Source organism: Phyllostomus hastatus, unplaced genomic scaffold (genome assembly GCF_019186645.2).
Source record: "Phyllostomus hastatus isolate PE091 unplaced genomic scaffold, TTU_PhHast_1.1 phas_scaffold_11, whole genome shotgun sequence".
In the NCBI taxonomy this organism is placed as follows: Eukaryota; Metazoa; Chordata; class Mammalia; order Chiroptera; family Phyllostomidae; genus Phyllostomus; species Phyllostomus hastatus.
This window is the reverse complement of record NW_025334005.1, coordinates 3,290,830-3,316,358: the sequence shown is the minus strand read 5'-3', so window position 1 is coordinate 3,316,358 and position 25,529 is coordinate 3,290,830. Positions and strand designations below refer to the sequence as shown.

Here is a 25,529-nt window from a genome sequence, read left to right as displayed (position 1 = left end):
GAGTTGTCCAAGCTAGGTCCCTACCCCGGAACCAAACCCGAGGGGCTGCGGTCAGGGGCAGAGGGTGGAGCTACAGGACGGGAGAGCTGGAAAGTAGGAGTCAAGGAGAACCTGGACCACAGCCATTTATGAAGGCCCTCTCACCTGGCAAGGCCCTCTCCCCCAGTGCAAGCCCCGCCTCTCCTCTCTAGGATCACTGAGTCCCCGCACCTGGCACTCCCTCTGCCGCAGGGCCGGGGCCAGCGGGGCCCAATGCCAGAGGGTCAGTGTCTGTGCCTCAGTGGCCTGGGACATGTTCCACGTGCTGGAGGAGGGGGTCAGCCTGTGACCCCTTGTTCTTCACCAGGCTGGGCCCATTCCCACGCGTGCCATCAGCAGGTCTGAACTTGGAGTTCATCTAAACCCTGTTTTCTGGATCTGAGGCCCCAGCAGGGCACTGACTTGCCCAGCATCACATGGCTAGTCCAGCCCCTTCTGCTGGCTGGGGGAGACTCACCCTGTTGAGGCCCAGGCGCTGGGTGCAGCCATTAATGTAGGCTCCGTCAGGATGAACTAGGCCTTGAGAAACAGCATCAGAAGGTCAGGTTTCGTGGAGGAGGTGATGTGAGGGCTGAGTTTTGAAGACTGAGTCAAAGGTATCCCTGATAGGACCAGTCTGGGGGCTGCTGGACGTGAGTCGGGGCACAGGCAAGGACCCAGGGTGGAAGAGGCTGGAGCTGAACTAGAAAGGGCGGTGAGAGCTGACTCGGGCTCCTGGGGCAGCAGTTCCCAACACTGCTCAGCTCTCGCCTGGTGCGGACTACACTGGGCAGCCCACGCGCGGCAGTGTGGGAGGCTCCGGTCCCTGTCTGGTGTGCATCTGCAGAAAACCGGTCATGACCGGTGTTCGAGGGGAGAGGACGGAGGTGAGAGACGGGTGTCAGAGCCCTTGGGCTGCATGGAGAGCAAAGCCAGGGAAGAGTCCACAGCAGCAGCAGCCCCAGGTGGAGGTTGTTGTGGCTTAAACTGCACGCTGCTAGTGGGTGGAGGTGGGGAGAAGTGGGAAGACTTGTCAGGACCTGGTCAGGGAGCGGACTTGGGGAGAAACTGCGCCATCCAAACTGGTAGCCACGTTTCTGGCTGGAGCCCCCGGAGGAGGACAGGGCCGTGGCTGAGGCGAGGAGGGCAGGCTAGGAGTGGCTCTGGCATCTGGAACAGGGCTCGTGTGAGAGGCCCGAGGGACGTCAGAGTGCGATGTTCAGCGGGCTGTCAGGCAGAAGAGAGAGATCTAGGCTAGAGATAAGGCTCGGGACGAGTGAGCCACGAGCAGGATGAGGTCACTCAAGGAGTGTGGAAAGGACCATAAGAGGGCTTCCGGGGGTCAAGGAAGGGCACTGCAGGGCAATGGGAGTGCCAAGAAGAGTGAAACTAGGCATGGCCAGAATATCCCTCTGTGCCTCAGGTTGGCCACGTTTTGGGCAGCTTCGCCATCCACTTCCTCGGTTCGGCAGCCTTCTCACCAGGTAAGGCACCTCCTCGAGCTCGCCTTGGCGCCCACGGCGCCCACAGCGCCCACAGCGCCGCGGCTCCATCCAGCCCCGCTGTTCCACCAAGCCCCCACTCCCCTGGGGCTGCCGGGCAGGTTCGCCCAGGTCCTGACCTGGTCAATACGACCGGGCTCCGCCCCTCGCGCGGAAGTGGCCGCTGGTGCCAGCCCGAAAACCCAGTGTTTCAGGCCCCGCCCCCGGCCCCGCCCCCTGACGAAGAGGCTGGGGCGCGCTGGGTCGCGCTGGGTCGCGCTCCCAGCTACAGACGTTTTCCGGTTCCACAACTTCCCACAGCCCATCGGCCTGTTCCCCTTGCAGGCATTGCCCGTCAGCATCCGCACCCAGGGCAGACCGTGTTCTCATGGGACTCTCCGACTGTTGAAGCCCGTCCCACTGATGACTTGCTCGCCCCTGCCTTCACCCTTCCGCCACAGTGCAAAGCCCGCAACACAGAAGTCATGCGCCTCAGGGCAGGGGTTTTCCCGGAGCACTTCACCCAGTTCCCTGGTGCAGCGTTCTAGCTGTACGCATGCGCACTCGAAAAGGCAGGGCCAGCGGGCCACAGCCTGGTGCCGAGCCCGCTTTACTGCGCAAGCGTCAGGCTGAGCCGGAAGTGCCTCTGCTCTAGCCTTCTGAGACGTAGTTTGACTGTTTGGGCCTCCTGGAGCTGCGGATTGCAGATTCCTTAGGTCCTTGGTCTTAACCAGAACTGGGTATCAAACCATACACCTTCACCTGGTACTTCTGCAACAGATGCACTCTCTCCCTCGACATCCCAAAAGATGAAGTCCAAACGTCTTAGGCCCAGCGTTCTTGATCTTTCACGACCTGGCCCCACTGACCATTTCCAACCTCATTATCTTACCCTGCTCACCTGCAAGTGCTGCCCAGCCCCTCTTTGATAACCACCTTCTGCTGCTGATCCACAGGCTGAAGCTCCCCGCAGCCATTGCGTCCCGGTGGCCTTTCACTGCAGGGGGGAACCCCACCCACCTTGGCCTACTATCACCCACTGGACATCAACTGGAGGTTTTCAAGGGCACCCTCAGACTGCGAGCTCCCAGATAGATGACAGTGTAAATATTCACCCAAGTCTGTGTCACCAAAGCCCAACCCGATGTGAACAACAGGGAGGGTGATGAAAGAAGGTGGACCTCTGGTAGGCTTGGCAACAAATTTATTAGTTCAGAGTAGAAAGAGCAAGAGTGAAACTGCTTGGATTCTTCAGTAAAAACTGAGCCTCTCGACTGGAGAGCTGCCAGCCTGCCCGCCCCTCTGACTCTCCAAACTCATCCTATTAAGGCACTTAGAAAAGGGGGGGGGGCACAGAGAAGCCTCTGACTCAACATCCTGGATCACAGAGAGGGCCAGACCTGTCCCGCCAGACTCTTCAGCCACAGCTGAGCAAGGAAAGAGCTGGCGGAGACCTCAGCAGGGCACAAAGTCCAGCCCCTCAAACGCTGGTGGTAGGCACGAGAACAATGCCGGCATCATGGAAGAGCTGGTGACAGGGGCATTATTTCGGCTCAAGTGTAAATGAAGCCATGATTTAAGGAAGACACTTGATAATAAGGCTTTATGGCCTCCAAGGCCATAGTTCCAGCCTGACCCTTTAAGAGAGTACTAAAAGCTGGAGGGTGGGCGTGTGGGACGCCAGAATTCCCTATAGAAAGAAGGGAGCTGAACATCAGGATAGGGACAAGAAGAGTTTGACTTCTCCCAGCTTCCCCATTTCCAGAGACGTTAATGCTTCTACTTAAGCACCTCCATAATGAGATAGATATTGCCAATAAAAGAATAAAAGGCACCCCCCCTCACCATTAAGTCATCACCCCAAGTTGAGGACAGCTGGACCACACATCCCGATTCTGTTAAGTGCTTGCTTTGGGAAGGCTTCAATCTCCTGCAACCCAGTGCTCTGGGCAAGGCAGGTGTCCCCTCTTTAGGAGCTGATCTGACTCAGAAGGGCCGACAAGTCCATGTCTGTAATGGAGGTGAAGTCTTCATCCCCTGAGAGGAGGCCGTTGGGGAGCCCGGAGGGCCCCAGGGGAACGGGAGCTGGGTCAGGGGGCCTCTGGGACCCTGTCACCAGGCGTGTTATGGCCTCGGGGTACTCCATCAGCATAGGCTCTGCTGTGTGGGAGGCCATAGATACACCCTGGTTCAGCAGCTGCTGAAACTCGGAGTTGTCGACGGATGCCAGGTCCGTGAACACGGCTGGGTCAGTGTTGTTGCCCAGCAGGGACCCCAGGTCTTCGTCAGCATCAAACTGCAGCTGTAGCAGTGCCTCTGTCAGTGTCCCTTCCCCTGCCTGGGTGGGCTTGGGGACAGGCGGGGCCATGGCCTGAGCAAGGCTGGAGGCTAGGGCCGGGACAGGGGCTGAAAGGGCTGACGCCATGGCTGCGGCAGGGGCCGGTGCCTGAGCCAGGGCTGGGGGAGGGGCCGATGCCAAGGCAGAGGTCTGGCTTGGGATCTGCCCCGGAAAGGCCATGGGGGAAAACTCCTCAAAGTTGATAGTGCTGAGGGATGGCGTAAAGGGATAGGGCTGGGGAGCTGGAAGAGAGACAGAGAGACAGGGGTCAGAGAAAGCCCGAAGCCCACCCGTCCTCTGTACCCCAGCCTGCCAACAATGCATGGGATCAACCCCTCCCAGTACCCTTTACCCAACCTGCCCTGGCCCGCGGGGTCCAGTTCCAGCCTCGCCACCTCCTCAGAGCCCTCCCTGCCTACTCTGGCCTAGAAAGCTCCCCAGACTTTCAGAGGAAGGGATGCTTTCAGAGATCAGCCAGTAAAATGTCATCTTACAGCCGCCAAACTAAGCCCCAAGAACACATGGGCCCAAGGAGTATTCGGCGAGTGCAGCCTGAAGCAGGCACCCTGTCCCTCCTCTGAGCCACACACCAGCACCTACTTTTTGCTGCTTTAGATGTGATTTGTTTTGTTTCCCTAGTGCCACTGAGAGCTGAGGGCAGAGACTGTCCACTTTTTAACTCGGTATCCCTGGGTGTCCAATACATGGTTTTTAACTGGCGAAGTGGCTTGAAGATGTCACTGCATGTCAGTGTCCCCAGGACGCGGCTGGTTCCTGGGCCACACTTTCAAAGCGTCTGTAATGGGGCCCGGGACCCGCGCCTTTACCACTCCCCAGATGGCTCTGGCACAGGTAATGAGGCCCCACGCCCTGAGAAACGTGGGCCCGACACACAGCACGCTTCAGGCGCCTGCTGGAGAGGCCGACTGCCCGCCCCACTCCCAGAGGGCGCACAAACCACAGGCTGCACAGGCCCGCGCCTGCAGCGCCAGTTACCTGGATTGCGGATGGAAGTGGAGCTGCGGGAAGGCACAGCGATGCGCCGGGGCGGAGGTCGGGGGTCAGTGGGTCCTGCGGAGCAAGGCTGGGTCAGTTCCTGGCCCCCCGGGTCTCCCTTCTCTGTCTTCTAATTCTCCCCTCCACCCTTCTCACCATTGAAAGGACTCTTCTTCATGATGCTCTTAAAGGTCTCGTAGGTCCTTTTGCGTTTCTCCTCAATCCGGTGACGGTCATCTGGGAAAGTAACGGGGAGAAGTGAGTCGTCCTCTCCTCGGCTGGCCCCCCAGCTCTCCAAGGGCCCTCAGCACAGAGGCGATGTGCCAGATTTTTTAAGACCCTTTCTCCAAACCTTCCCAAGTCAATGCAAAGAGCTGCTAACACTCAACGGTTCTAAGAATCTTGCAGCTTTCTGAGAAGGCCCCCGCTGTCGGATTCTGCCTCTCTGAGGGCCGCACGAGCGTCTCCGATGCAGAGACCGCGCTCCACGGGAACAGGAGCCCTCGGGGGCCCCAACTGCAGCTTGTTCTCGCGCTTGCACTGCCCTCGTCCTGGCTCGTCTGCGGCCCGAGCCAGGCCCGGCAGGGACCTCTCTGCACTCCGGGGCAGTCGAGGCAGGACGGGCTCGTGGGAGGCTCCCACAGAGGCTTACTCTCATCTCTGACGGCTCGACAGTTCAGCCTACAGCTTTCGGGGCTGTCCGCCTAACTACCGCAGCACCGGGGGAACTCCGGAGTCCTCGCCCCCGTCAGTCCAAAGCCGGCCTCCGCCTGTCTCCTCAAGAACCTGGCTCTGCCTCCTCCCGTGTTCCCTCATCCCTCATCGCCTGTCTGCCCTGTCACCAGAGCCAGAAACCGTGGCGTCGTCCTCAACCTCTTCCTCTCACCCCCACCATCCACGAACTCATCGCATCGACCGACCGTCTACTCCGTGCCAGGTGCCGCCCTAGCCGCTGGGGGCCACAGCCCTAAGCCGACAAGGTTCCTGCTCCCGAGAGTTGACATCCCAGTGACAAGGACACAACCGTATACAAATGACAAAAGCACTAAGGAAGAGACCCAGGGTGACGCTAACAGTACTGAAGCAACACCTAGGGGTCTGGCTTAGGGATGGCCAGGAAGGCACTGGGGAGAGCCCAGCGCGCGGAGACCTGGGGGCAGGCGTTCCAAGCAGAGCAGCCAGAACCCGGGTCCTGAGGGGGAACCAAGCTCGGTGTGTGTGAGACACAAAAAGACCTGCGGGGCTGAAGGGCGGCCGGGAGGACAGCAGTCCATGACCTCGTCGCTCTTGGCCACCTCCTCTGCGTGGTGCAGGCGCTACCTGCTCTCCTGGACCGCTGTGACATCTTCCAGCGCGGCCACCCTCCCCCAGTCTCTGCCTCTCAGAGCCACTGCTCACTGTGGCCCAAGCGAGCTCCCAGATCTGTTCCTGTCACTTCTCTGCTTCTAAACCCGCGTGGCCGTCCGCTGCCTTCTGGACGGAGCCCTGGACAACTGCCTTGAGCCTAACACTCACGGCGCTCCTGCCTGGGCTTGCTCCCTGCCCGGCGTCGCCTCCCACAGCAGAGCTGGCCCAAGCACGCCGTGCGCGCTCCCACACCCCTGCCCTTCCAGGTGCTGGTCCACCTGCCCGGGAATGCGCTTCTGTGTCTCTAATTTAAACACCGCCTGTTCCATGCAGCTGCCCCCAGCCCCCGCAGCACTCTGCACACACCCCCTCCGTTCCACGTCACTCTGTGACTTAAGGATCTGCCTCTGCACGTCTGCCTCACGGGACTGAACTTCTGAAGGGCAGGGAACACGTCATTCATCCTTGTGTTCACAGCACCTGGCCCAGGCACGGGCACCAAGTGGGTACTCGATACTCGATAATTATTTGTGGGATGAACTGACGGTGCGGCTTTCCAAACCGAGCCGGACTGCTCCCGGGGTGGAGAACACTCTCGGGCGAGAGGACGGGCACCGGGGAGAGGACCGTTCTGGCTGTTCCCTCTGCGGTCAGAGGCCCAAAGGCCTTGACCAAGCCATGGCTGTGTGACAGTGACAAGAGACGCACAGTGTGGCAATAGGACCCTCGAGCCAGATAGCCTGGGCTGAAATGTTGGCTCTGAGTCACTAGCTGTGTGACCTCGGGCCACTTGGATGCTATCTGCTACTTCAAAAGATTCACCAAAGAATAAAACCAGGTAATTCACGGGTGTGCTTAAAATACACGCAAGCATGTGATAAGAGCGCAGGGAGCCTTGGGTACGGTTATTACTGAATGAGGCAAGAAAAAGACTCTGACGCTGTGAAAATCCCGCCCAGCTCCAGCTCCAGACCCTCAACTACAGCCCCAGCCGGCCAGCCCCGGCCTGGCTCTCCCGGCCGCACTCACTCTCCCCAGCCGTGTACCTGTGTCTGGCAGGTACTGAAACTCCATGGGCTCACTGAGCTCCCGGTCTGAGGGCCGCCGCAGGTGCATGGAGACGCGCACGGGGGCCTGCAGGCCGGGGTCGGCGTAGGGAGGTGTCCGGAACACGATAGCCACTTGTCGGTGCACGTCGGCTTGCGAAAAGGAGCCTCGGGCCTCCCAGCCCGGTCCCGTGAAATACACCTCAATGTCCTCTGCGGGGGATGGAAGGGCAGCGCTGGCCGGGGTGCTCAGCTCACCCGCAGCCAGCGCCCACCCGGGGTCGGTACTCGTCTCCTGAGACACATCCCGGCGCCGCCCCCAGGTGCTGGCAGGCGTGCTGAAAGCCAGGCGCCCGACACTTGCCGGCTGCGCTCAGCCTCGCCCCTCGCCTCCTGCTCCAGAGTCCGGCCCTGCGCCCCGACACGTACCTTTTTGCACTTTGTCACACAGCAGGAAGATCTCATCCCCACCGAGGCAGCTCCCGGAGTTTCGGTTCACCCGGCAGATCTTGAGCTCCGCTGTGTTGGGGGCGCCTAAGGGTGTGGATGTAAGGAAGACAGCCCTGAGCCGCCCGAGGTCTCCAGGACTGGCCCACGGGACGTGCGACTTCCTGCTCCCTCTGGTCAAGACCCTGCAGGGCTAGCCCAGGCTGGTGTGGCTCAGATGGCTGGGCGTCAGCGCCCAAAGAGAAAGGTCACCAGTTCAATTCCCGGTGGGGGCACACGCCTGGGTTGCGGACTCGGTCCCCGGTTGGGGTGCAGCCCCCGGTTCGGGTGCATACAGGAAGCAACTGATTGATGTTTCTCCTGCACATGCAGGTTTCTCTCCCTCTCTTCCCCTCTCTCTAAAAACAAGTAAAATCTTTAAAAAAAGAAAAAAGACAGGAATTTTTTGTCTTTTTTTCTTTAAAGAGAGTAACGTGTTTTGTTTTGTTTTTAAAAATTTTATTTTTTAAAGAGAGGGGAAGGAAGAGAGAGAAACATGGGTTTGCAAGAGAAGCATCAGTTGGTTGCCTCTGGCATGTCCCCAGTCGGGGACCGGGCCCGCAACCCAGGCTGTGCCCTGACTGGCAATCAAACCAGTGACCCTTCAGCTCACAGGCCGGTGCTGTGCTCGATCCACTACGCCACACCAGCCAGGGCAAGACAGGAATTCTTGCTTTAAAAAATCAATAAATACGGCAATATTCACAGCTTGCTAACTGTGCCTTCGCAGCCAAGGTCCGACCCCTCACTCCGACCAGTTCAGCGTCTACTTACCTACTGGCCGTGACTGTGTGCCCAGCACTGCTCTAGGCAGGGAGAATGCAACGACCCACAAGACCTAAACCTTTCTGCCCTCGTGGAGCTCAGGCTGGGGGGAACCAGTCCGGGCACACCTCTACTCTCCACTGGACCCACACCGTCTTCAAGGCCCGGTTCATTACTCCCACCTCGGCAATGAGCCCTCCCCTCCGGACCCTTACTGTTCGTTCCGGCTTCCTGCCCGCAGGGCTCAGAGCCCTGTGATTCCCCTTCGCTCTGCCGGTTATTTAAAGGCCGCAGTTAGTCTGTGTCGGAACTTCCTGCGAGCCCTCGTCATTGAATTATTACTCTCTAACATTGTCTTGTTCCTGGGAGTGCGTTTCCTGGAGTTACTGATGCGGCGCCGGCACGCCAGCCTCCCATCACATGTCGGAGATGCCTGTCCTCCGTGTGACGCCCTGCCAGCCTGGAAGCTAGGAAGGGCAGCTCGGGTCTCCCTTGCCCCGTCTCCCACGCCAGCAGGGCCGGACACGGAGGAGACGACCAGCACGCCAGAGGACTGACAAAGCCAAAGGCCGCTCGTAGGCCGCGTCCACCCGACTCCCCTCCCCTTGCAGGCCTCTCCCGCCCACGTCACTCACGGTTGTCAAAGATGGGATGAGAGAGCACAGGTGACAGGCGGAGGGGCCTGCCTGACGAGTCCCGCACTGTCACCTGGAAGCAGAGCCGCACCGCGTTCAGGTCGTAGTCTCCGCGCTGCTCCTCTATGGGAACTGCCGGGAAACCACAGTCAGGAGAGCCGGGGCGGGGGCTCTGGGCTGGAAGGGCTGCTGGAGGGCGTGTGAACCGGGAGTCCCAGAGCAGGAAGAGAAGGCTCTAGACCCTTCACTGACCTGGGAGACCCTGGATGTCATGTCCCCGCTCTGGGTCTCAGTGTCCCCAGTGGTAAAATGGGAGTGTACTGAATGGCCCGCGAGATTCCGTGTGTGTTGTGAGTCTCAGCCAGTGCGGGAGGCGGAGGCCGCCGCCCCTCAGCCCTCACCTTGGAAGGGGTTGTTGTTGGTCTGGATGCGCTGGCGGACGGCCTGCTCCAGGTCCCGCTTCTTCACGCACTGGATGCCCAGGTTCTGGAAGCTGAGTCCCCCCGCCCCAGGACATCAGTCTCACATCCCCAGCAGAGCCTGGGCCCTCCGGCCTCGCCCAGCCACCCTCCCCCCCCTTCCCCGCCCCCTCGGCAGACCACCACTCCGTGCTCAACCCTCTCGAACGGCTCCCCACGCCTTACTTGGGCTGACGAGACCCTCTGCCCCGTGGCCCAGCCCTGGCCACAGTCCCTGCCGGCCCCTGCCCTCAGTCACAGGGGCCCCGCCTCTGCTCTCCAGACACGCTCCGCTCATCCCCACTGCAAGGCCTCTGCACTCGTCCACTCGGCAGGGAACGTTCTCTCCGCGCTTCCCGGCTCTTCCCAACGTTCCTCAAAGCCTCCAGGACCTCCCCGTTCAAAGTAATGAGAACAGCTCCCTCGCCTCCCCCACTCCGGGCTATTCTGCCAACTTGTTACTGTTTTATTTCATCATTAAGTTACTCTTGAATGGTATCTTGCTTGTTTATCTATGTGTTTATTTGCAGCCAGTCTCCGTCAACCGGTATGAAGCCCCAGGAGAGACTGCTGGTTCTGTGGTTTTCCTTCTCGCTACAGGAGATGTGACACTACGTGACGGGACGAGCTGTTCCAGCTCCCCTTGCGGGCTGGGCGCTCAGAGGCAATTACGGACCCATCCCGTCCCACGGAGCTGATAGCTGATAACTGCCTGGGAGAGTAGACACATAAACAGATAACTTTAAAACAAGGGAAATCTGCTTGCAGAGCTGGGGACAAAGCACGCAGTGGGGGATTCCGCCCTCTGTCCAGAAAGAACACTGTACCAGTGGCACAGTGGCCCCTCCTCCTGTCCTCCCCGCTCGCCACGCCCCAAGCCCGGCCAGCCTACGGGCAGCTGACCTGTGGATGCAGCGGTCCGGGCAGAGCTCAGCCTCGTAGTAGCCATCCCGGCAGTCTTTCCCTACGAGCTCGTGGGGGTGAGGCCGGTGAGGGGGGTCCTTGGTGACCAGGGAGATGCGAACTGTCCCTGGCCCCGTGTAGCCATTGATCTGTCCAAAGTACAGAGAGCACCCTGGAGACTCAGGAGTTCCGGGGCCAGCTCCCAGACTTCAAGGGGGCCCGGAGGCAAACTCGCTGGGGATCCACCGTCCCTCCCTGCCCCCCGCGACCCCACGCCCCACAGCCTGCGCTGACCTTAATGGTAGGGTGGGTCTTGGTGGTATCCGTGCTCCTCTCGCCGGGGATGCTGCCTGCCGAGCGACCCTCGCACTTGTAGCGGAAGCGCATGCCCCGCTGTTTGGGCTGCTCGATGATCTCCACATAGGGGCCGGAGGCCTGGGCTGGCTCTGCGGAGACACGGGCCGGCCGGCCTCCCTCAGGCGGCTGCCCCCTTGCACCCACCCTGGGGGGCTCCTCCACAAGCGCCGCGGAAGGACAGCCCACTTACCGGAGGGGAAGATGAGGGGGAACAGGTCTGAAAGAGGAAGGAGAAAGGGTCAGCACTGGCTCACTTCCCGTCTCCGCCAGGGAGGGCCTCCCAGGGAAACTGAGTCAGGGCCTGCGCCCTAGAAGCTGTGGTGAAACTACGGGGTGGAAGTACAAGAGCCAGAAACACCTGTTTCCTGCGCCAACCCTGGGTATGGCATTCTCCCTTCCCCGGGGGAAACTGAGTCAGGGCCTCTTCTAGTTTCAGAAGGAAAACTAAGGGACCGCACTCCCCTGCCGGGATCCCGAGAGGAAACTGAGTCAGGTGCACTCTCCCCTAACAGGGGCACTAAGTCAGAACTGCCCCCACAAACCCCAGGGGGAAACTGAGTCAAAGCTCGCTTCCCCCACCTCTACCTACTCCGCAGGCCCCATCCTCCCAGAGGCGAAAGTGAGTCAGACCCCACAACGCCGGCCCCGCCCCGCCCCGCGCCACCATCCGGCCGGCCGCTCCCTGCACAGCGCCCATCCGCGGAGGCAGGGGCGGAAGGCGCGGAGGCTCCCGCCGCGGTCTCCGCGGCCTCGGGGCGGCCACCCCCCGGAGGCAGAGGGCGCCCTCACCGTCCATGGCCGGGGTCCCGGGGTCCCAGGGTCCCGGGGGCGGGGCCGGGGTCGCAGCTGGGCCCACGGCGAACGCTACAGCAGAGCCATTCGCCAGAGGCGGAAATGCGCCGCGCGCGCCCGCCGCCGCGTCACTGCCGGGAATCGGCCGCGCCTGCGCGCTGCGCCGCCGCCGCCGCCGCCCCTCCCGGGGCTGGTAACCCGTGCGCGCCGAGCACCGGGAGGCCGCTGGCACGCCTCCTCCGGGGGCTGGGTGCAATTGTGCGCCGCGCCGGGGATCGAGAGGGTTCTCGTCCGGAGGCCGCAGGCGGGGTGGCTGAGCTTAGTTCTCCCCTCGGTCTGGGCCCCGCCTGGAGGGCGGGTCAGGCGATTACTCACAATGTTTTTAGGGGATTTCGGGGGCCCCTCCTGCGGATCGGAGGAGTTTGATGATGTCACCCGGGCCAATTCTGGAGCAAAGCCAGGGTTGCTGGGCTGCAGGGAAAGGCCCGGGCCTGCTCAGCCCGCAAAGGCTCGGTGGCCGAACTCCACAGGATTACACAATCGCTAAAAGGTGACTCTTTGTGGTTGTCGCCGCAGAAGCACTTTTTGATCACCCATCCACTCCAACCTACATGCAGCGGGGTCGGGGGTAGCTCCCGGGCCTCTCCACCTGGCGGTGTTTGGGTAGTGGGCTACGCGGAGCCTCCTACACGCCAGAGGCGACCGAAGCCTAGCCTGGCGTCCGCTCCCAAGGCCGGACTGGGCCGAGGACTCGTCGCCTCTCCGACTCAAGCATCACACTTGCCACCCCTCAGAGGCATGGGTGCGCAGGAGGAGCCCAAGGGTGTATCTCCAGAGCCTCGTCTCTGCAGCCCGACGCCTCTGTCTTAGAAGGTCCGGGACTCCCGGGACCCGAAGTGTCACGCCGCCGCCGCCGCTCATCTCCCTAGGGACCTCCTGTTAGGGTTCAGCTGTTGGCCAAAGCTTTTCCACTGATTGTCATGTGCCCCCTTAGCGGGGGTATGTCAAGCCCAAGGCGGCGCTCGTACGGGATGGGGCGGAGGCTGAGGCTGAGGCTGAGGCTGGAGCACCCCCACCGCAGGCCATTTCCTCATCGCGCAGCGAGAATGCACCACTGCAGGCGGCCGAGTCTTCCCCAGGTGGAAAAAGACTTTATTTCCTATGAATTCGTTCTAAATGAGGGAATCATGTGGGAATTGGAAAAGACTGGAAATTCTGACTTGCTTTCTCAGGCTCTGAAAAAAACAGGAAGAGAAAAGTGAAAACACCACCCCTCCCACTCATTCTAGTTTCTCATGTGGCGGGCCCGGAGTAGTAAAGTAAATTTACTTTTTTGAGGAGAGTGACTTCAGATGACAGACTACATGATAAACTTTGGTTAATAACATGCAATCATTGAACTGTACATAATTGTCTTCTTTACATAATCCTCTTTTTAAAAATTCATATATATTTATAACTTAATAAATTGAATTCCATGGTACCCACTGCGAAACTCAAGGGGCTGGAAAGAATGCCACCAGGATTTACACCTACCCATGTACCCCACACCTGCCCATCACGCCCAGTCCCCTGTCCAGGGCACCACCATTCAGAATTCTGTGTTTGTTATTCCCTTGACTTTTTTTAATCTGATACAGTTTTTTAAAAATATTTACTTATTTTTAGAGAGGGAAGGGAGGGAGAAAGAGAGAGAGAAACATCAATGTGCAGTTGCTGGGGGCCATGGACTGTAACCCAGGCGTGTGCCCTGACTGGGAATCGAACCTGCGATGCTTTGGTTCGCAGCCTGAGCTCAATTCACTGAGCTACCCCAGCCAGGGCTTGATTTTTTTTTTTTTAAGAAAAAAAAATTTACTCACATATACATGTCTGCACAATATATTGTTTGATTTTTGCTTAGTTTTTTTCTTTGTTATTGTTCAAGGTTTTTTGTTTAATTTTAAATTTTTATGAAGATGGTATCATATTGTTTCTGGCCTTTGTTGCTTGCTTTTTTCACTCAACACACTACGAAGGTTTGTGGGTTTCACAGTTCACTGACTCTGCACAGCTGTCTGCACTCTGCTGTGTAAACACACCACATGTTCTTCATCCATCTCGAGGATGGCCATTTGAATTTCTAGTTTTATGCTATTATAAGCAGTTCGATTAAGAGCATTCCTGTGAATGTCTCCTGATGTACAACTATACAAGAGTTTCCTTGGGTGCATGATGAAAAGTGATTTGTTAGGGTATAGAATTTCCTTTTATCAGTTTTCAAAGTAAGCCTGGCTGGTGCAGCTTAGTGCACTGAGTGGAGGCCCGCAGACCGAAGGTCAAATTAATTCCTTGGGTCTCTAGCATCATCCACAATTGATCTATAAGCATTTTTTAAAAATACCTTAATGGCCCTGGCTGGCGTAGCTCAATGGATTGAGCGTGGGCTGCGAACCAAAGTGTCACAGGTTCGATTCCCAGTCAGGGCACATGCCTGGGTTGCAGGCCATGACCCCCAGCAACTGCACATTGATGTTTCTCTCTCTCTCTCTTTCTCCCTCCCTTCCCTCTCTAAAAATAAATAAATAAAAATCTTTTAAAAAACTTAAAAAATACCTTAATGAATGCATAGATTTCAACATATTTGATATGCTATAACCTATTATAATTATTGTTCTTACTGAGGTTCAAATTGTTTCATATTTGGCCAGTGGGAGCCTTTTCAAGTGGGTCCTCTGACACAGCTGATGCAACTTAAGTGCTGTCTGAGGTCTCCAACCAGACAGCTGTTTGTAGGAATCCCTTCTGGTCGGTGGAAGATGATACCTAAAGACCAGCGTTGGAGCACTAAGAATACTTATTGTGATTGGGTTAGTCATTGTAGACATTTCCAGCGAACTGTGAGGTAACATATACATATTTTTATATGGAATGCACCAGGAATTCATACTGACATCTCCTTCACAGATTTAGGGCCTCAGGGTTTTAACCTGAATCATCTTATGTATCATTCCCATGTTTAAAAAAATCCCAATTCTCTTTTTCCAGAAACAGAAAAGAAATCCATCCTTAAATTCATGTGGAATCTTGAGGGACTCTCAGTAGCCAAAACAATTTTGAAAAAGGTCAAAGTTAGAGGAGTCACACTTACTGATTTCAAACCTCACTACAAAGCTACAATAATTAAAACAATGTGCACTGACTGGTATGGCTCAGTTGGTTGGGCATTGTCCCACGGAGGGAAAGGTCACCAGTTGTATTCCTGGTCAGGGCCCATGCCTGGGTCCCGGGCCAGGTCCCTGGCTGCAGGTGTGCGAGAGGCAGCCCCTATCTGTCTCTCTCAAATGTCGATGTTTCTCTCCCTCTCTTTCTCCCTCCCTTCCCCTCTCTTTAAACGTAGAATCATAAAAAAAAATGTGGGGCAAAAAAATAAGAAGTAAAAAAGAAAGAAACCCTGGCTGGCGTAGCTCAGTGGATTGAGCTCGGGCTGCGAACCAAAGCATCGCAGGTTTGATTCCCAGTCAGGGCACATGCCAGGGTTGCAGGCCATGGCCCCCAGCAACCATATATTGATGTTTCTCTCTCTCTCTCTCTTTCTCCCTCCCTTCCCTCTCTAAAAATAAGTAAATAAAATCTTTTTAAAAAAGAAAGAAAAACTAAATAAACAAAGCAATGTAGTACTGGCATGAAGATACGCATCTAGACCGATGAAATAGTGTAGAGTCCAGAAAAATAAACTCTCCGCACGTAATCGAATGATTTTCAGTAAGAGTGCCAATGGTAGGAAATGTTTGCAAATCACTGTTTAGTGAAGAAAAGACTATCTTTTCAACAAATGGTACTAGGAAAGCTGTATTTCCATATGCAAGAGAGTGAAGTCGGACCCTTACCTAACACCATATTTTTTAAAAAATGGATTGAAGAGGTAAAATTATAAAACTCTTCAAAGAAAACATAAGGGGAAAGCTTCACGACACTGGATTTGGCAATGATTTCTTGGATATGACATAACTGGACTTCATCAAAATTTAAAACCTTTTTCGCATCAAAGGAAATTATAAAGCGTTTAAAAAAAAAGCAACCCACAGAATGGTAGGAAATGTTTGCAAATCACATATCTGAGAAAGCTCAATATTCAGAGTATATAAATAATTCCGAAAACTCAACAACAAAAAACAAACAACTCAATTAAAAAAATAGACAATAGACTTGAGTAGACATTTCTCCGTGCGTGATATAAAATAGCCAGTAAACGCATGAAAAGCTGCTCAATAGAAAAGCTATCAAGGAAATGCAAATAAAAACCACAGTGAGATACCACTTCACACCCATCAGAATAGCTATTGTCAGGAAAACAAAATAACGAGTGTTGGCAGGGATGTGGGGAAACTAGACCCCCTTGTGCATCGCTGATGAGAATACGAAATAGTGCAGCTGTCGGAAAACAGTATTGCAGTTCCTCAAAGAATTAGACAGGATTACCATATAATCCAGCAATTCCACTGCTGGCTATATGCAAAACAATGGACAGCAGGAACTCAAACAGATACTTGTACATTGATGTCCATAGCATTCTTCACAATGGCCAAAAAGTAAAAACAAGTCAAATGTCCATGGACAAGTGAATGAATAAACAAAATGCAGCCTACAATGCCATGTTCTTCAACCTTAAAACGGAATGAAATTCTGCTATATGCTACAACGTGGACGAACTTGGAAGACATTATTCTAGGTGAATTAAGCCAGATGCAAAAGGAAGGACATTGTATGATTCTATTTATTTATTTTTTAATTTAATTATTTAATAAAACCAAGTTTCAAATTCTATTATTTAGATCAACATCTTCTACACTGAAAATAAAAGATTATTTTAAAACCCCTGGAGTTAAAATCTAATAAGAAATATGAAACTGATATTCAGGGAAAAAAACTATTTGTGATCATTACTATTTTTTGTCATCCAGATGATTCTATTTATATGAGGCACATAGAATAGTCAAATTAACAGAGACAGAAAGTAGAATAATGGTTACCACTGACGGGGGTAGCAAGAATGGGGTGTTACTGTGCATGGGTACTGCATTTATGTTGAGGGTGATGCAAAGATTCTGGAGATGGTGATGACGATTGTGTAACAGTGTACTTAATGCCACTGAACTGTACACTTAAAATTGTTAAAATGGCCCTGGCTGGCGTGGCTCAGTGGATTGAGCGCCAGCCTGGGAACCAGAAGGTCACAGGGTCACGTCCCAGTCAGGGCACACGCCTGAGTTGCAGACCAGGTCCCCAGTAGGGGCGCATGAGAGGCAACCACACATTGATGTTTCCCTCCCTCTCTTCCTTCCTCCCTTCCCGTATCTCTAAACATAAGTAAATAAAAGCTTTTAAAAAGTAGTTAAAACGGTAAATTTTATGTACATTTTTAAAAAACCCTAAAATCTCAATGACACCAATTATGCACTTGATCTACCTCACACTGTACACAAAACACTCTCAGAATAACAAGGCCAGCTCTACCACCAATAACGTGATGACCGAAACAGAACATAATTTTGCAGTTCTTGTTCTTAGTGGTCTGCTTTCTGACACTATTCATTTGATTTGTACTACCTAGAATTTTATAAAAATGAAATAATACAATATGCACTCTTTTGACTCTGGTTTCATATGTCATCTATTGTGAAGTTTCCATGAAAAGTTTTTGCTGTTTTGTTATTAAATTTTTAGAGTTCTTCATACATCTGGGTACAAGTCTTAAATTTGCAGCACGTGTATTGCAAATAGCTTCTTCCAGGCTGCAGTTCACCTTTTTGTCTAGCTAATGATGTCTTTCTAAGAGTAGATTTTTATTTATTTTATAGTCTGTGTCTTTTATGGCTCGTGCCTATTTCCTATGAAAGAAATTTTTGCTTTCTCTAAGGTCACAAAATTTTTCTCCTGCATTTTCTTCTAGAAGGTTTACAGTTTTATTGTTATAGTTTAATAGTTTTAGTTTTACATGTAGGTCTATGATCAACTTTTAATTAGTTTTTGTGTAGGGTATGAAGAATCAAAGCTCACCTTTTCACAAATGGATGTGCAGCTGTCTTAGCTTTATCTGTTAAAAAGCCTATTATGTCACCAAATTCTCTTCACTTTGTCACAAGTCATTTGACTACATATGTGCAAATCTATTTCTGGACTATGTTCCATAGATCTGTTTTGATACGTTTCTATTCTTATGCTAATACTGCACTGCCTGGTGAGTTTCTGATCTCTTTCTCCTTTTTTAAAACTGCATTGGTAGCCCTGGCTGGCATAGCTCAGTGGATTGAGCACCGGCTGGGAACTAAAGTGTCCCAGGTTCGATTCCCAGCTAGGGTACATTCCTGGGTTGCAGGCCATAACCCCCAGCAAGCGCACATTGATCTCTCTCTCTCTCTCTCTCTCTCTCTCTCTCTCTCTCTCTCTCTCTCTCCCCCTCTCCCTTCCCTCCCTAAAAATAAATAAATAAAAAATCTTAAAAAAATAAAAATAAAGTACTTTAAAAAAAAACTGCATTGGTTATTCTAGGTCTGTTGAATTTCTATGAGCATTTGAGGATCGGCTTGTTGATTTCTATCATGGGAGCCTGCTGAGACTTTGACATTCTTTTTTGAATCTATAAAATTGAATCTCATTCTTTTTTAAAAAGCTTTGCTAATTTTAAAAAAAAATTTTATTTATTTTATTTTTAGAGAGGGAAGGAAGGGAGAAAGAGAAACATCAATGTGCAGTTGCTGGGGGTTGTGGCCTGCAACCCATGCATATACCCTGACTGGGAATCGAACCTGCAACACTTTGATTCACAGCCCGCTCTCAATCCACTGAGCTACGCCAGCCAGGGCTTGAATCTCATTCTTAAAATAAAAAAGGCTGTTTAGAAACAGTACATTTAAAAATTTTTTTTAAAAGATTTATTGATTTAGAAAGAGAAACATCGATTTGTTGTTCCCCTTATCTGTGTGTTCATCGGTTGCTTCTTGTGCACACCCTGCTGGGAATTGCACCTACAACGCTGGCATGTCGGGACGATGCCGTAACCAAGTTATCCCCCATCCCCGGGGCCGAGATAGAATATATTTTAAGAAAAAGAAAAAAAACGAAAACAAACAATGAAGGAAAAGAAAAAAATTTAAACAGTTAAAAAGAAGAAAACCGCCTTGCATATGGAGAAACTGGAACTCGTGCAGGCACCGTGGGAACAGGCTGGTGACCAAGCCATCCCACTCCTGGGTTTACACACAAAAGAACTGAAAACAGGGACTCAAACAGATGTGTACGCCAATGTTCACTGCAGTATTACTTGCAAAACCCCGAAGGTGGAAACGAGTCAAACATTCATCAACAGATGAGTGGATAAACAAAGTCTGTACATACAATGGAATTTTATTCAATCATAAGAATGAATGAATTTTTGACACATGGTACAACATGGATGAACCTTGAAGACATCATGAAATAAAGGGAAACCTCACTAAAAAGGAGTCAGGAGTCAGAAGGCCAGGAGGAGCTCTCACATAGTACCACTGACGTCAACTACAGAATTGTCAATGACAGACCCCAACAGCATTGACAAGAGGAAATAATGATCAATTACAGGCCCCAAGGAGAAGAGATTTACATTGCTTCTCCTACAGGAAATCCACCACCCCAGCAACTCCGCTAATGAGAAACTTTCATCTCCCTGAACTGTTGCCTTTCTCCAGTGGACTTTTATTCAAAACAACTCTTCCCAACTTTCTTTTTTCCCTCCATAAAATAACGTTCCTCTTTTGTTTGTCAACTTGCCTGTGGCTTTTGCTACAGCTTGCTTGTCCAGAATTACAATTCTTTGTAGTTCCTGAGTAAACCATTTTTGGCTGGTAAAATAACTGACTGTTTAAGGTCAGCATTATGCTAAGTGACGTGAGCCAGACACAAAAGGACAAATATTGTTACGATTCCACTTATTTGAGGCACCTGGATAGGCAAATTCATAGAGACAGAAAGCAGAGTCCAGATTACTGGGAATTAGGGAGGCAGAATGGGAAGTTGGTGTTTAGTGGGTACAGAGTTTATGTTGGGGATGACGAAAAAGATTCTGGAGATGGACTGTGGTTGTGATTACATAACACTGTGAACATCCTTAATGCCACTGAATTGTACGCTTATCCGTGGTTAAGAGAATAAACACTCTGTTATGTATATTTTAACAGAATAAGAGTTAAAGTTTTATTAATAAGTTCATGGTATATGATCTATCTGCATTTAAAGATAGAAAAGTATGAGGGTGGGTCAGGACTGGAATCTTCATTTTATTGTTTTTAAAATGTGTCTTGCCTTGGCTGGCATAGCTCAGTGGATTGAGCTCGGGCTGCGAAACCGAAGCATCACAGGTTTGAATCCCAGTCAGGGCACATGCCTGCATTGCAGGACATGGCCCCCAGCAACCGCACATTAATGTTTCTCTATCTCTCTCTCTCTCTCTTTTTCCCTCCCTTCCCTCTCTAAATATAAATAAATAAAATCTTTTAAAAAACAAAAAATAAATAAAATGTGTCCCATTAATCTCTGTCCGTACTTGGGCTCAGAAGGGCAACAGTGTGTCTCCTGAAATCAACTGGAGGCCCATCTTTCACTTGACTTTGTCATTCAACCAAAACTGACTGCACATCTAATATTGGCCTCGCGCCGTTCTAGATGCTGGACGGGGGTGTGACAGGACAGCCCCGAGCATAACACAGTCCTTGCACTCAGGGAACTCGTATTCTACTTGGAAAATACAGGTGATAAATAAACACATTAAAATGTAATGTATCAAGTAGATCAGTGCAATGACGAAGAGGAATTATCTGATAATCTCTTATTAAAGAATTGCATATCTATGCTCATGTGGTGTGTTGGTCTAAGTCTTTCCTTCAGAGAGCCCTGGTTTGGGTGTCTGGGCAATGCTGGCCTTAGAAAGTGAGTTGGGAAGTGCCCTCTTCTGTTTTCTGAAAGAACTTTTGTAGGATTGGTATTATTTCTTCCTTAATGTTGATATAATTCACCAGTAAACCCTCTGGACCTGGCAGTTCCTGTGTGGGTTTTAATTTATGAATTCATTTTCTTTAGACACAGGACTATTTCTGTTTCTTCTTGAGTCATTTTTACAACAGCAGGCACAAGTCGGATACTGAAAACCCTTAACCAGCGTTTGTGGTTAAAGACCTACTGGTTTTTCAGTGCCCACCGAGCACTGAACACCGTGCCCTACTGGCACACTCATCCCCCGCAGGTGTCGCCACTATTGTCCCTGTGACTCGACAACATCTCTCCTCTGCTTCAGCACCGTTCGGAGAGAGGCAGAAGGGAGACAGGTCCTCCGTGCTGGGGACACCGCACGGACGATGGAAGGCAGGGAACACCTTGAGGGGGATTGCTCAGCCGGGCCAGACACTTCCCTGAGCAAATGAAACTGGAAAAGACGAGTCCGTGCTGCTTGTCACTACTGGAACCCATAAGTAGAGACAAGGATCGAATCTTTACGGGTGTTTTGTTCAGAGGGCTGGCGATCTGCGAAGACGGTGGGTTACGTACCCTCCAAACGGTCTTAACATCTTATTTCAAGTCGATCTTTTTGTAAGAAGGGTAGATAAGGAGTTGGGAAAAAGGCTAATTGGGTAAGAGTTGCAGTCCTGCAGTGATTTTCCTATTATTTCTTTATCTGTTGACGAACAGTTCTTTATCTCGCCACCAGCCTCCCCTCCCTGAAACACAATGGCTCAGATACAATCTCCAATGCTGCAGACGCCCTGGAGCGCAGGGCTGAACTGCTCGTCAACTTCCGTCAACTTCCTGGAGCCATGTGGTCATGCACCCAGTTCCTGGAACAGAACAGCTCTCCGCAAGCATTAATCACTTAAGCCTATCAACTCAGGTTGAAACCTTTAACTCTTGAATTCCCCTATGACAAACACTTCAAACCCAAATCGCTGGAGCTAATGTGGAAGGGTGGGCCTGGCTTTTTTCCTCTGTGAGCTCCTTTTCTCTGTCCCAGGCAGTTTTTGACCGCAGGAGCCCCTCCAGCCCGGGCACTGAGAATGCTGGCAACGCGGGGCAGGAAGACCTTCGGAAGCGACTCCCGGCCGGCGCCTGACCGGTGTGGGAAGATGAGCACCAGTTCCTTGCCCCCAGGTGGGCCCACTCCCGTGGAAGGCGTTTTTAAAAGTTTAAATGTTTTTATTTTTATTATTTTTCAAACCTAATTTCAGATAATTTTTTTAAAGTTCTGTAATTCAGTTTTTTTTTTAAGATTTTTAAAATTTATTTTTAGGGAGGGAAGGGAGGGAGAAAGAGAGAGAAACATCAATGTGCAGTTGCTGGGGGTCATGGCCTGCAACCCAGGCATGTGCCCTGACTGGGAATTGAACCTGCGATGCTTTGGTTCGCAGCCCGAGCTCAATCCACTGAGCTACGCCAGCCAGGGCCAGATAATTTTTGTTTACCTGGGAAACTCAAGAAAATAAACTAAAAAACAGTAAGATAACTAAGGAATGTGGCTGGGTAACAAAATTTGTACTCAGAAATTGAAAGCCTTCACATTTCAAAAAAAAAAAACAATTAGAAGGTATAATGGAGGAAAAGGATCTTTTTACAGGAGCAATGACAAAGAAGTAAGGCATTACTAGGATTAAACTTAAGAAGTAAAGCTCAAGATTTACAGAAAGAAAATTTCAAAATGCTCCTGAGAAACGTGCACACACACACACACACACACACACGATACACGAACAAATACAAAGGAGAACTCAGCAGCACGGAGGTGTCAGTTCTCCTCTAAGTCTGTTTTTATTTATTTCTGGACAGGTCTTATTACACACAGAGGGGATGGGGCTCAGCCCTTGGCTGCTGCCTTCCTCACCGCTGCAGGGACCCCGCTCAGCTCCTCCGTCTTCCTCTTGGCTGGGACGCGTGTCCCCACCCTTTTCTTGACCAACTCCAGGGCCCTCCTGTCCGTAGAGACCCGGCGCAGCTCCATGGCGCGCCCGACAGGGAACAAAGCCACGCGCCTCTCGGAGGACCGTGTCCCGCACAAACTCGGTGTGCTGGGTGAGATGCTTGGGGCGGTGGGGCTGTGCCGTGGTTTCCTCATGCCCTTGGCCGCCCTGGAGCCCTTGCCGAGGCCCAGGACCACGGGGTAAGGCAGAGCCAAGGCTGCTGCTCCTCAGTCTCTCCCCTATGCCATTAAAATTATATATGTATAATCAACAGGGTTGTGGGGTTTTTTTTAGCTAAACAAGTTAATTTAAAAATTTTAACATCTAATTTAATTTTTTTATTTTTTTAAAGATTTTATTTATTTATTTTTAGAGAGGGAAGGGAGAAAGAGAGAGAGAGAAACATCAATGTGTGGTTGCTGGGGGTCATGGCCTGCAACCCAGGCATGTGCCCTGACTGAGAATCGAACCTGCGACACTAACATCTAATTTTATTTTTAAAATACTTTTGAATTTTTCAAATACAGTCACCATACAATATACATTAGTTTCAGGTATACAGGATAGTGAATACACACATATATAACTTATGACTTCATCTGCCCTGATAAGTATAGTACCCATCTGACACCACACAGTTATTACAATGTTATTGACTGTATCCCCCGTGCTATACCTTACATTTCTCTGACTTTTTATCATTTGAAATTTGCACATCTTAATCCGTTCAACTCTTTGCCACCCCTCCCAACCCCCTCCCATCTAGCAACCATCAACTTGTTCTCTATATCTACCAGTTTGTTTATGTTTTCTTTGTTCATTTGTTTTTAAAGATTTTATTTATTTTTAGGGAGAGGGAAGGGAAGGACAGAAAAAGGGAGACAAATGTCAATGTGCAAGAGATACATCATTTGGTTGCCTCTCGCACCCGCCCCCCAGCTAGGGACCTGGCCCACAACCCTGGCATGCTCCCTGAATGGGGACTGAACTGGCACCTTTAGGTCCTCAGGCTGGCACTAATCCGCTGAGCCACACCAGCAAGGGCTGTTCATTTATTTTGTTCTCTAGAATCTGCACATACATGAAAGCACATGGTAAACCTCTTTCTGATATTTACCGTCTAAGCCCATCCATGTTGTTGTACATGGCAACATTTTGTTCTTTTTCAGGGCTGAGTAATATTCCATTGCATATATGTGCCACCTCCTCTTTATCCATCAATGAACATTTAGGTTGTCTCCGTACCTTGGCCATTATAAATACTGCTTCGATGAACATAGAAAGATGCATGTCTTTTTTTTTTTAAGATTTATTTATTTATTTTTAGAGGGGGAAGGGAGGGAGAAAGAGAGAGAGAGAAACATCAATGTGCGGTCCTGTGGGTCATGGCCTGCAACCCAGGCATGTGCCCTGGCTGGGAATCGAACCTGCGATACTTTGGTTCACAGCCCACACTCAATCCACTGAGCTACACCAGCCAGGGCAAGATGCATGTCTTTTCAAATTAGTGTTTCGGGTTTCTTCAGATAAATACTCAGAAGTGGAATTGCTGGGTCCTTCTTCGTCTCTTGTTATCTATAGTCTTTGTTTAAAGTCTATTTTGTCTAATAGATGTATTGCTACCACAGTTATTGTTTTTTTCATTTCCATTTGCATGAAATATCTTTTTTCATCCCTTTACTTTTAGTCTGTGTATGTCTGCCAGTCTGAAGTGGGTTTCTTGTAGGCAGCATACGTATGGGTCATGTTTTCTTATCTATTCAACCACCCTATGTCTTGTAGCATTTAAGCCATTTACATTTTAAGTAATTTTGATAGGTATATACTTATTGCCATTTTATTATTCATATTTTTTATGTTTTCTTCTTCTTCTTAGAATAGTTCCTTTATCTGGTTCCTATTGCTGGCTTGGTGGTGAGAAACTCTTTTAGCTTTTTCTTGTCTAGGATAAAATATTTTTAGACATATAGCTCATATGTAATTTTACCAAATGCATATACAATCTGTGATGGTTAATTTTATGTGTCACCATGACAGGGTCTCAGGGTGCCAAGATATTTGATTATACATTGTTATTTCTGGAGATATGTCCGTGAGGATGTTTCTGTATCTTTTTTGTTTTTAATTTCTCCCAGTGTATGTTTTCTTTAGATTATTTATTTATTTATTTTTAGAGGGGGAAGAGGGAGAAAGAGAGAGAGAGAGAGACAGCAATGTGTAGTTGCTGGGGGTCATGGTCTGCAACCCAGGCATGTACCCTGACTGGGAATCAAACCTGCGACACTTTGGTTTGCAGCCCGCACTCAATCCACTGAGCCATGCCAGCCAGGGCTGTTTCTGTATCTTTGCACTGGAACTGGTAGACCAGTGAAGAAGACAGCCCTCCCCACTGTGGGTGGGCATCATTCCATCTGCTGGAGGATGGACTAGAGACAAACAGGCAGAGGAGGAGGAGAAGTTGCTGTCTGACTCTAAGAGCCTTCTTCTGTCCTGGGTCTGGAACTTCCACTGGCTCTTCTAGTTCTCAGGCCTTCCGTCTTGGACTAGAACTTAAACCATCAGTTCTCCTGGTTCTCAGGCCTTTGTATTTGGAATTGAACTAGACCACCATCTTTCCTGGATCTCTAGCTTGCAGATTGCAAGGAGGCAGGGATGAAAACTGTGCTAATTGCAATACATAGCAGGCTCCGGATAAACATTTATTGACTGTTATCAATGAATGGCCGATTTCAGCAGCCTTCTGATAGGTTATATCCTGGATTTATGTCCTTCAGTCCAAAGACACTGTTACCACATAATCTTTCTAAGATACAGATATAATCATCCTCCACTTGCATCTTCAATGGAAATCATGCTGGACTGAATACATGAAAAGGTGTGTATGTAAGGATACTCTTTCTGGCACTGTTTGTAATAGAGGAAAATGATAAATAACTTGAATATTTGATA

General features: G+C 51.0%; 1 protein-coding gene and 1 pseudogene across 1 annotated transcript; both read right to left on the bottom strand.

The window, feature by feature from the left end:
- Positions 1–2,686: 2,686 nt before the first annotated feature.
- Positions 2,687–12,589, bottom strand: RELA (RELA proto-oncogene, NF-kB subunit). Its single transcript, XM_045855330.1, has 11 exons — positions 11,620–12,589; positions 11,021–11,047; positions 10,768–10,919; positions 10,474–10,622; positions 9,514–9,605; positions 9,113–9,244; positions 7,656–7,760; positions 7,227–7,439; positions 4,990–5,070; positions 4,834–4,908; positions 2,687–4,079 (listed from the first exon to the last, which is right to left on the bottom strand). The coding sequence occupies exons 1-11, from the start codon at positions 11,624–11,626 to the stop codon at positions 3,469–3,471; spliced, it is 1,644 nt and encodes a 547-aa protein (XP_045711286.1). The 5' UTR covers positions 11,627–12,589; the 3' UTR covers positions 2,687–3,468.
- A 9,888-nt stretch (positions 12,590–22,477) lies between these two features.
- On the bottom strand, positions 22,478–23,710 carry LOC123829221 (annotated as a pseudogene).
- Positions 23,711–25,529: the final 1,819 nt, after the last annotated feature.